At 47.4% G+C, this 12345-nt stretch overlaps 2 protein-coding genes across 3 annotated transcripts in view; both read right to left on the bottom strand.

The window, feature by feature from the left end:
* Positions 1 to 5366, bottom strand: part of LOC135815550 (bridge-like lipid transfer protein family member 1) — a 63055-nt gene extending 57689 nt beyond the window's left edge. For both annotated transcript variants that reach the window (XM_065328866.1, XM_065328865.1), the window contains exons 1-6: positions 4794 to 5366; positions 3913 to 3991; positions 3201 to 3271; positions 2054 to 2120; positions 1559 to 1617; positions 241 to 280 (exon numbers count right to left, since the gene is read on the bottom strand). In XM_065328866.1, the coding sequence (XP_065184938.1) occupies positions 241 to 280; positions 1559 to 1617; positions 2054 to 2120; positions 3201 to 3271; positions 3913 to 3991; positions 4794 to 5031 (554 nt within the window). In that variant the 5' untranslated portion in view covers positions 5032 to 5366. The remainder of the gene's footprint in view (positions 1 to 240; positions 281 to 1558; positions 1618 to 2053; positions 2121 to 3200; positions 3272 to 3912; positions 3992 to 4793) is intronic.
* Positions 5367 to 8328: 2962 nt separating this feature from the next.
* LOC135815552 (ubiquitin carboxyl-terminal hydrolase 34-like) overlaps positions 8329 to 12345 on the bottom strand; it is a gene marked incomplete in the record, with an annotated part of 63299 nt that continues 59282 nt past the window's right edge. The window contains 2 exon segments of the mRNA XM_065328867.1: positions 8329 to 10189; positions 10755 to 10889. Coding sequence (XP_065184939.1) covers positions 9335 to 10189; positions 10755 to 10889 — 990 coding nt within the window.

A 12345-nucleotide genomic window follows, 5' to 3' on the forward strand; every position in this document is an offset into this window, starting at 1 on the left:
CGAGACAAGCGTAGCGTTTTCATCAACTTTTCAAAATCACGTTGCAACTGGAAAATAGTGCTAACATGGCCTACATAATTGCAGCACATGGATTGTCAACTGGTACTTCGGTAGTCAAACCACATGTAACTGTGAATGGCGCCAGGCCAGTATCCACATCACTGTTCATGCACTATGCTAGCATGCTTCACTGCGGTGACTCAATGTCTCCAGATGCAATCTTGCCAACACGTCGCTTACCCAGTATTGCTCTGGTTTCCCTCTGCTTGTACTTGCACATCTGCACCAGAAGAGAGCCAAACAAAGCATGCCCGAGTATCATGACTACGAACGTGAACACAGTCTACGACGGCCATCACCCCCACTGGGAACAGCAACTAACGTTACACTGGACTGTGCAAGGTGAAAATTAGGTCGGCTTTAAAAGACTCCCTTCGAAGTCGAGATGTGGGAACGCTCGATTTCAGCCGTCGAAAAGACAGAAACAATGCAAACGTTGGTAAGACATTTGAACACGACACACACACACACACACACACACACACACGCACACACACACGCACACACACACACATGTGCACACACATGATGCACACACACGGCACACCACACACACACGGCACACACACACACACACACACACACACATTAGGCACGTTGAATAGTAATCCGCACTCCGTTCACCTTCGAGCAGCACCAGTACACTGTGGATCTCACAATGTATGACCCGCATACAGTAGCACTCAGTAATATGACTTTCCCCTGCCCGACTGTAACAACAGGAGGGGGGGGGGGGGGGGGGGGCACTAAAATAATGTAAATCATGTATCATGTATGGTTTTACATCAAACTAGGCCTACCCATACACAATCCATACGTTGGGCTGTAGCCCGAGTGACCCAATATAGCCCAATATAGCCCAATATAGTCCTCCGCTCTAGTACTAGCACTTTACAGTGCTGTACAGGATAACAGCTAGTGGTGGCTACGGTGCAGTGATGTACAGGATAACAGCTAGTGGTGGCTACGGTGCAGTGATGTACAGGATAACAGCTAGTGGTGGCTACGGTGCAGTGATGTACAGGATAACAGCTACAGTCCATTCACAAAAAGATGGGCCCTGGCTCTGGCGAGCTCCCGTATTTGGCGAATTTTCAAGATTTTATCGTACACAGTGCAGTGCTGCGAAGTTTGAAATTTGAAAAAGGGTCCAAAAAGGGTACCTGAACTGGGGTTCGAACCGTACAATGCACTGTTGCAGGCAGGATCAAACGGCCTGGATTTTGATGGTCTTTCCCAATTCAGTGCTCTTGGGGCAATACCTGGCCGAAATACTATTCTTGTTACGGCTTGCTTTTTGGAGAAATAGACTTTAGAAACATAATTGGAAGAGGATTCCATAGGGGATTGCAGAAAGAAATTCTGAAAAAACTCAACGTTGACCCATTCATGGCCAAAAGCTACAAGTCCATCTTTTTCTGAATGGACTGTAGTGGTGGCTACGGTGCCTTTTCAACCACAGTAAGGAAGTTCGGCACAGGTTGACCCGTGTACCCACCAACACTAGAGTCCTGATTGCCCGTGAAGACCTTCTCCAGGTTGTTGTATACATCCGTTCTGCAGCGCACGCACAAACACAATACAAGAGAGATGTTCACTCATCCGCACATGCTGCGGGTGGCAACAACCTGCAAGCTCTGAGACCTTACACAAGTCTTCCTGCAGCTGGCACTGATTCACAGAGCCAGTACAAGTTCCCCTAAATCTTCATAGCCCCATATTCTTTTGCAACTCCTTGAAACTAAGGCATTGGCCCGGTACATGCCATTCCTGCACAATAGCTGGTGCAGTGTCTCAAGCCAGGGCTCTAGCTAGTAGCGAGTTTGAGTCGGCCAGCAGCTTCAGTCTTAGTCAGGCACATGTAGCATACACATGTTCATGACCTTTGCCAGAACAGCTAGCTATGCTGGACTGCATGATGCTAACATGATAACATGATAACATGATAACATGCTAACATGATAACATGATAAGGCCCGTAGCATGCCCTAACCTGTTGTACCAGTAGCCTCGGAATCCCTCCATGTGCACCGTCAGCGGACAGTCCGGACAGTCTTTACCTGCACACAGTGACGGCAGAGAACGGCAAAATGCAGCATACTCACTGATCATGATTACAACACACACACACACACACACACACACACTTCAGACTTCAGACATGCCCATCGCGGAAGCGATGATAGCGAACAGCTATGTTAGACATAGCAACTTGTGCTGGGATTACACCATTCAACAGCTTGCAAGGCTGATGAATTGACCGCCACTATTTTTAGCCTGGTATCCACCACACAGCTGTTTGAAGTGACTTTTTCTGGCCAGTTAATCCCTATTTTTCATTTTTCCATTTTTTTCTACACACACACCACACCACATACTCCGGCACACACACACACACACACACACACACACACACACACACACACACACACCATGTACCATGTATACGCCCGTCGCAAGAGAAGCACGCAAATCTGCAAATGCACTGGATGTGCACCCACAGATTTTCTCTTATAGCAACGATAGCGAACAAGATCTGAATGAGACAGATCAAGACTTGCGCCAGATAACTCACACACACACACACACACACACGCACACCACACACACACACACACACACACACACACACACACACACACACACACACACACACACACACACACACACACACACACACACACACACAGAAACTGCCATGCAGCTCATACATGCACAAGGAATTGGAGAAACAAGTTGGCTCCATGACTCGGTGAAGTCCTGCCTTCCCGTCATGATCACTCTAACATTCATGATCTGTACTTGACCCCCCCCCCCCCTCTCTCTCTCAAACACACACACACACATGTGTTGTGAACCATCCGTGACTACCTACATCTGCAATAGGTTATGTGCACATGTCACTGATATTCCTCTTGCACATGTCCGCACCGTCAATGCCAGTTGCACACCTAGTATCAGAGAGTCATGACATATTTTACGACTCCCTGCCTAGCATACCCATAGGTCATGGCAACACTCTGTGTCTTCCCGGATGAGAGTTCTATGACGTGCGCACAACCTGTGAGGGTGAGGGATGGCCGCTCCACTTGGTCCACTCACTCACCCCTAGACTAGTACACACAGGCTACAGAACTCACTTGGCAGGATGAAGCGTCGACCAGGTTTATAATAGCGCCACCATCGGAAGATCACCGTCAAGCTGTCCACCCTGGTCGGATGTGGGGTGTCAGAAATGCAAAAGCAAACACATCATTACTGCCGTTTCGCATCCACTTCAATTGTGATGCATAACCTAAAGGCTGCTCTAATAATTGTTTACTCAGATGGGGAGCCACGGATTGTCAAGTAAATGGTGGTGTTAGTGGACAATATAGCGTAGCTTTTAGTTCCTTGGTCCTTTTCTCGCTATAAATCTTACTGATAGTCGTTCTAATGGATGTGATCCCCCCCCCCCCCCCCTTCTGCATTATTGAAGGAATTGTATCGAAGGTGAAGAGAAATTGTCACACAGTGAAGTCAAGTCCAGATAAAATGCCCAAAGCTTCAGGACCAGACAAACGTACAAGTACGCTCACATACTCGTACATTGTAGTGCAGTCCTAAGCATTATCCGCAGCACATTGCATGCAGTCACAACCAACAGGCACAGAGGAATTGCTACAAGTGACCTCTTCACGGTGCAGCATATGCATTATGCAGAATCAACCGCCAGTACCAACGCACATCAGCCTGAGCAGTCTTACAGACTGGCCAGACTGAGAGTGAAGACAGTGCTCCTACTGAGTGGACAACTGGAGACAGAGTAGTTGCAGAGACAGCCATACACGTAAGCCGTGACATGTAACTTACGCCACCGACCCATCTGTGCCAGTGAGACGGACATCGTGCAATATGAGCTTTCCAGTTAGCAGCGATATGGTCATTGTCCCTATTTCAAAACATGCGTGCACAATCAGAACGAAATGAAATTTGATATGTGCATTGAAACTTTCGTCTCCGAAACGACTGTTCACCTACTGGTATGCATGCAGTGCGGCCGTTTATACAAAATCTGCCAAATCCATTGTATACAATAAAAATGATAAAAAGGTCGTGTGATTGCGACAAATAAGCCTGCTCAACTCATCATCACCATGATGAAGCACTTTGCCTGGCGGGCACTGCTGGGGTTTGCATGTCTACGATCCCATGCATGATTTCGGCTGCGGCCGTTGCCAGAATCTTCGGATAGAGGTTTGATAAACTTTGGAAAATAATAGGTCAGGCCCGCTGGAACCGGTCACGGTTGGTCAGGTTATCACCCGACCAACTTTTTGGCCACCAACACAGGTTTCCTACTATGGAGGGCATGACTGCGTACCCGCCATATCATACACAAAGTATGAACGGCCATGATACTACCGGACCAATCAAAAACTGCTTCCGGCAGTCCTGTAGTTAGTCTGTTCCGGGAAAGACAGGCGCACGCTCACAGACTGTCAGTGATCCTGTACCCCTGCTGCCTCTTCTTGTTCAAGTTTTATAACTTTTTTTCCCCTTTGCTGTTGCCATGCATGGCTTGCTAAGTCCCCCTCCGTCCGACTCAACGGTTGCCTTCGGAAGGTGACCAAAGATGAGAATGATACAACACGTAATGTACACTGTAGCTGCAGCATGAATAATTATTGTCTGTGCAATTGGGAACATGTTTTAAGCATTCTCAACGCTGCAGATTTGTTCCATCCACTTACCAATGTGTGCGTTAAGGCTGGGTCGCAGTTTGTTGATGACTTTGGTAGCAATGGCACCCAGAACACGTGCAAATAGCAATAAGAAAAATATCCACAGTACCAGCACTACACTCAGGACAGCCACTAGCAGTCGATCCTCTCTGCTAACGCCAGCACCACCTCCATTGCTGCTGGTCGCATCTGTGAGCTGTCCGCTAGCAGGCGTGCTGCCTGGCGGCAATACGGTCAAGCTATTCATGTTGTTTTACGGGGCCAAAGTGTAACTACTTCTTTCTCTCACTGTCCGCCACACCAGATTTCGGCTGCAGCGCGTCCCCGATGACGTGGTTTCATATCTACTGGCTGCTCAACGCATGCCCTGCTTTCATAATGCTCCAACCATCCAATAATCCATTGCTTCTCGACTCCTCTCACTTCTAAGGGGACAATTCACGCAAAGCTGCTATAGGGGCTGCGGGTGGAACTATTCAACCCGTGCACACTGATCATGCTTCGAAGTGATTTTAGCTTTTATCTTCACTACCCGTTGACGGTTGACAGTGTGATGTAGCGCTTCTTTTTCAACACCGTGCACAATTGTTACAATAATAATAATATTATTACCAATCGAAATCTCGAAACTGGAAAACAATCTGCGATCCGAAGTACGAGTACTATTGCTGGCAACTGAAATCCGACCCCTGTGCGGTCCGCTCACATCGCAAAGACCCAACACAGGATAGCAAAACTACGAAATTGTGACCGCTAGAATGTGGACGCACCGCTAAGGGGGCGGATTTCAGTTGCCAGCACTGTAGTATAACTAGTAATAATAATAATACAGAGGCAATATGCTTTGGTTCAGCCAGAGTAATACTGACATCTGTAGACCAGTGTTTGACAGTCTTGAATCTTCGTGCACGTGCACGCCTGCACGGTGCATAGCATAGCTAGCGCTAGCTAGCATGCATGTAGATCAATCAGTTCCAGCAGGGAAAACTGATTTCACAAAACGGGGTTGGATGTGGGGACTCAAAATCCCATAACGAGTAAAAGACCGAGACGAAGCCGAGGTCTTTATTCGTTATGTACTAGTATTTTCATATGCTGACCTGAGGGAAGTACAGGTTCCTGCACGAGTACGAGGGCAGTACCGCGGAATCCAGCCCGCGCCGCGATAGCGGCAAGGGCTGGATGCACAACGGTACTGGCCGAGTATGAGTGACTGGAACGTGTTTCCCGTGTGCACCCAAGCCAAATAAAGAGATACATGACAGACACACCTGCATTGTGTTTTGTGATTGTTTTCTGGTACAGTTTTTTGTAGTAGTCCATAGTGCTTTCTTTCTCGCGGTGCCATTGACATTGTCGACTGGGCATCGGGCATTCTGGCTGTTCTGTTCCTACGGATTTTTTCCCACGTCTTGATCGGAAACCTCGGCAAATTGCGCGGATCCTGCAGGTTGCTGAGCATTGCGCGCTTTGGCTGAGGCTCATCCGGCTCGTCCAAGATCTCCTTCGCGAGCGACTCCGCAATAAAAGTTTCAGTCTCTTCCTCAACTTTTCGGAGGAGCTCATTCAGATCGCCAATATGGTTCAACAAAGGGGCTTCTTTTCTCCCAGTTCCAGATCAAATGTTGGAGCGCCATGATGACAGTTGTGGTTGCAAACAGTCGCTCTTCTGCTTTAGTCATTTTATTAGTAACCAATGAAAGACCGTCCTTGAAGTAGAGAGTCAGTCCAGTGGCTACTGCCCGACGGGCAGTGGAATCCGTTCCTGCCCGTCGTCAAGTGACGACGGGCAGTGGAATCCGTTCCTGCCCGTCGTCACTTGACGACGGGCAGTGGAATCCGTTCCTGCCCGTCGTCACTTGACGACGGGCAGTAGAATCCGTTCCTGCCCGTCGTCACTTGACGACGGGCAGTGGATCCAGTTCCATTACCTTTGAAGTAACTTAGTTTGAGCAGGCAGGACCGCGCTTTCCAGCCCGCGCTGTTTGATCTGTCATTGGTCAACTCCAAGGCGACAATCACGTGACATACGGGAATGATTTATCACGACATAGCATACCTAAGCTGTTTTAGCTTTGTTTATACATAGGAAGAAAGGAATTCTATTGCAATAGTAGATAGTATGTACATGATATGCCGTTTACATTGGACATTACTTCTCTGTAAGCGGAAGTTTTCAGTTGTTACATGTACATGATTGTAGTTACAGTAGTATGTTCACCAAGTTCTTTCAGTGAATCTGACAGTTTGGGTTCAAGGTATGCGGCCGTCAATAATAAGAGAGTGATAAAATACCATACATGTAATTACCGGTATATCGATTTCGGTATTGTACTACATAGGCCCCAGCGGCAGATGCTAGCTACATGTAAATGTTGCCAAGATGCTTTTTGGGATGCTAGCTGACAACTCAGAAAGATGCTAGTTTGGATGCTAGACAACACGAATTATGCTACCTATTAATGGTAATGGTGAAACATTTGGGTTGAAAACGGTGTTCCGTGCTATTTATGAATTCTCACAAAGCAGGTATGTAAAAAGAGTTTTTAAAGGTGCGATGTTGGCATCATGTTGCTATGGAAATATTTGCAATACAAAAGAGCAAATACCAAGAAGTACCAATGGCAATGTGGGTCTTGGTCACAACTAGGTAATGCAAACAAATTGAATGTAGTGCATGCAATTATCAATGTGGTAGTACCGTAATAGTTAGTACGGTGCTTGTTGGAAGTTGTATACAGAGCTATAACTATTTACCGGTAGAAAAATGGATGGCAACATCTGTTGTAACCTCAAGTTACAGTCATGCTGAAAAAGGGCATTGAAACTGTCAGTGTTAGGACAGATCCTTGGAGGCGGATCTCTTCTAATACTAGTTTCATAGTGTAATCTAGACCGAATTCCACATCCAGTCTTCCAGAATGCCAAAATTGGCAAAAATGTATCGGATGCCGGTAAAAACTGCTGTTTATGCTAGCATCGTGTGGAGTCACAAAAAGGCCCTTTTATGCTACTTTGGGTGCTAGCATTTGCCGCTGGGGCCTAGACTACTACTACATGTACATGTACTTCCTGAGACAGGCTGAGTAGATCTACTACTAGTACTGTCGTGGACATGGAAATCCGGTCGCACGTCTAGCGGCCCCAGGGTGCTGGCCATGCAGCCGTAGCATGCACTGCATGCTGGTCGCGCGCATCGGCGGATATCGGATCAACATGTGCACTGCATGCAACGACTTACGTTCTGTACGCGCTGAGGGCGCCGGCCCCGGTCAATCGACTGGATTTCCATGTCCGCGACATTAGCTCCGAAACATGGCAGTTTTGAACCTCAGAACATGAACCACACCCCTAGCATGTCAGTTTCCCCTGTGAAGTTGCCGGCAACTACAATCTCACAGGGAGGGAAAACAGATTCAAACTTCATGCAGGCCGCATTGCTGTATTGGCATTCGCAGACTGTGGTATATAATCATGTTGACCGGCTCGTAACACCACACATGCTCTAGCAAAAAGCACCACCACAAGCGCAAAGCACAATCTCTTTACTTGGCAAACACATCACTTCCTCGTAAAACACTTTAAAAAAAGATTGTAAAATAGCAGCTGCAGCCCTGGTACTGGAAAGACGATACTCCGTCTTGTTTGGAGAGCGAAAACAATAGTCATCGTACCAAGTGGTGGTAGTAAACCATACGGTAAAGCGATATAAACACACACACGCGCACACACAGACATACATGACAATATAGTATACAATTGGGGTAAATCAGTATATAGCACACGGACAAGGGATAAAAAAACGGCTGCGGCACATGGAAAGAGAGATGAGTAACCTTGAAAATATAGTGCATCCAGGATTCACGGGCAGGAGCATAGTTTAGGTCAGAATCGGGAGTGGAAGTGGTGAGTGTACAAGATGAGCTATAGGCTACATCCTGGAATACGGCTACGCAGAACACACGGACACAATGTATTTCATGAGAAGGAGAAAAAAGGCAATTGTATGTGTATGGGGATGTGCGACGATGAGTGAGGGCCAGCCGCACTGTCGGTGCTGCATGCAAACCTTCATGAAAGAGAGAGAGAGAGAGAGAGAGAGAGAGAGAGAGAGAGAGAGAGAGAGAGAGAGAGAGAGAGAGAGAGAGAGAGACGGAATCCTGTTCTGTTCAGCTGCGTTAAAAAAAAGTGAGCTTGTAAGGGAGTAGAATGTACAGATGGACGAAGAAGGTGGATTGACTGTACACTAATTTCACAAACATACAAATTCACACAACACAAATGCACACAATGGCAAATGTGACAAAAGCTGAACAGCAAGGCGGTTTATAATTATGTAGGACGCATCACGCAGCTTCATAGAAAGGAGGATCTATAGACATGGAAGGACAGCTGCAGCAGCACGAGTATTGAAATGCGGAGAAAGCCGGGCAGAAAGAGTAAAATTCATGACCATGGGAGTGGTAGCTGTACAGTACACTATCTTACAATGGCCTCTATTTTAGCAGCCGGCTGTAGAGCATGGAGAGATGAGACGAGCAAGGCACAGTTCAGTGGTCAGCCGTTGCACTCGCACCTCCGGTCAGTCGCTGCAAGGCAAGCAGCACAGCGGGCCAGTGCACAACAAGGCAGCCACCGCCGCTTGCACTGTGCAAGTGGCGAGTGCGAGGAGACGGCGGTGGCGGCGGCAAGGTGGTAGTTGCTGTGCTGCTGCTGCCACTGCTACAGCTGCCAGCGCTGCCACCGCTGCTCACATGAGATGCAGGACTCTGCGGTGATTGCATAGCGGCGGAAGCTGCAACAGAGTCGCTGATTGACTGGGGTGAGAGAACAATATCGGCCGCCACCATATCCGGGTCGATGGTTGGATGACCAGGAGCAAACGGTTCGCTATTTACAACCACAGCTGGCAGGGGAGCACCGTCACCGTCCTTCGCAGCAGCATTTGCGCCGGCTGGGGATTTGGTGGGAACATTCTCCACTCCAGACCGGGATTCATTGTGACCATTGTTGTCCGTATCGGGTGAGGAAGTGTCAGCGTCGCACCCATTGTCACCATTGTCGTGTTCACTGCTACCATTGCCAGAACTGCATACCGGTGCAGCAGCAGCAGCAGCAGCAGTAACACCATCAGGGCTATCACTGACACTATTGCCACGAAAGTAAGGTCGCTTGGCAGGACTGATGTCATCAGTCGTGTCTATCAACGGCTGTTTCCGCTTCTTGCTTGCCTGGGTCGGGGAAGTTTCGCATTCACATGCCTCCATTTCAATCTCTGCAGACACGCCGGGTGCTTCTAAATTAATCGAGTTGCACGCGGTACGCAGACTTTTCAGCTTGTTCAGTAGAGCATCAGAAAGACCACTATCCTCGTTATAGACTATGATGTCCAGAGCAAGGAGATCCTGAGAGAGGTAAGAACAACAATTAACACAGACAGATACTTAGTAGACAGATGCATGCATGCATGCATGCATGAATGCATGGATTGATGGATGGATGGATGTATGCATGAACAGAAGGAGAGGGGATGGGGAGGGGGGGGGGAGAGAGAGAGAGAGAGAGAGAGAGAGAGAGAGAGAGAGAGAGAGAGAGAGAGAGAGAGAGAGAGAGAGAGAGAGAGAGAGGGAGATGGTGCAGTTGATACTACATGAACAGCGCTGCTCAATGAGATCCGATCGCGCAAGTCTAGCGTGCGCCAGAGCTATGCAGACCGGCTATGCAGACCAAGGCCCGTGAACATTGAGCCGTGAACTGGTGCAGGGTGCAAACTGGACTCACACAATCTGATTTTATTGAGCAGCACAATGTTCCAGCAGAATCGGTCACCATGCACACTCATGTCAAGGCAAAGGAAAGTACACAAAGAGAAGCGTCCGCCAAGAAGGCAATCGCCACGCAAAGTGGTCATCGGCTATCCCAGCCATGTAAATAAATGAAAAAATAAAAAATAAAGGTGAAGAACCTTACCCCAGCATACTGATAGACAGGAGCATCCACCTGAGCCGATGTGGCGTTAGCAAACGTTTCCAAAACATGTGCATTGGCAAGAACAGAGTCTTGCAGAGACTCAATGATCGATGCCGGATCTTCACTGCGCCAAATCTAATACAGTGTCCACACCAAGCAATGTACAGTAGGCACGAGTATTCAAGGCGATTGCTGAGTGACTGCACCCTCAATATAGTAAGAAGAAATTCCTGTTCAAGATAGTTGGCAGGTCTTATAGTAGCATCCTGTTGGAAATTGAAGTGCCAGTGCTTGAAAAGTGAAAGCTAGGACTTGCCAACAAGACCAGCCGAACAAGAAAACGGACAGGATCCGACCATCAAACAGGTAGCAGATGGCGGGGGCAGCTAACACACATCTTCCGGGGACCTAACCCCCCCCCCCCCCCCCCACACACACACGCTCTCTCTCCCCTTAAACAAGTCAAGTGTATGTTGAACCATGTGAGAAGTAGTTTTGAGCTATCTTGCAGCTTCACCCGTAGAGAATAGTTGGGTGGACACACCCATTCCCAAAGCACTCCAAACCGAACCAATGCTTTTATGTACAAATTTTCGGCAAAATTGCCATCGTCAGATACGAAATGAAACAATGCTGCCATGCAGGCCAAAAAAGCAGTTTTATGCCAAAGTCCTACCGCCAAAACAGCAAAAAACCCGCGAGATTATGCTGTTTTGGCGGTAGGACTTTGGCATAAAACTGCTCCTTTTTGGCCTGCATGGCATCATTGTTTAAATTCGTACCTGACAATGGCAATTTTGCCGAAACGTTGTACGTAAAAGAATCGGTTCGGTTTGCAGCGCTTTGGGAATGGGTGTGTCCACCCCACTACTCTCTATGTTGAACCATGCTCATAAAATCACACACGATTCCTGAAGATGGACTTTGCCCGAAAATTATAAGATTATATTTTACATTATTCAAACTGCTATTGATAGGAAACACAACCAGTCCACAACCGACGACGGACACTGATTACCGTATTATCTCTAATATAAGCACGGTCCTTTATTTTTTCAATGTACCTCCGCCCCGTGCTATTAATGGAGACGTTCCTTTATTGGAGACTGTTCCATTATTATTTCAACCTCATTTCAGAGGCATGTTGCCATGCCAAATTCATGTATGACACACACATTTCAGGGATTTTTTCGCCGGTACAGATAATGAATTTACACAGTGTGCTTATAATAGAGACTGAGCACTTTATTTTTTGAATGCCGCCCCAAGGTGTTCTATTAATGGAGACATGCTATTATTGGAGACTGTGCTTATATTAGAGATAATACGGTAGTTTTGACAGAAAAGGTTTTCTCTAGCACTTTCAGAAGGCAAAAACGTTTCCGTCAAAACAAATCTGTGTCAGTTGGTTGTGGATCGGTTGCGTTTCTATAAATACTTGCTATCTTGTCTCCGACTAGAATGTTAAAACTGTCTTTTCATTTTTTTACAACCTATAGCTGGGAGACCGTTTTGGGTGGTGTGTGATTAATCACACCGCCGAGCACATTCTTCACCCCAGCACAAGCAGACAGCAACAAGGGCAGTACTG

This window comes from Sycon ciliatum, chromosome 4 (genome assembly GCF_964019385.1).
Source record: "Sycon ciliatum chromosome 4, ocSycCili1.1, whole genome shotgun sequence".
NCBI lineage: Eukaryota > Metazoa > Porifera > Calcarea > Leucosolenida > Sycettidae > Sycon > Sycon ciliatum.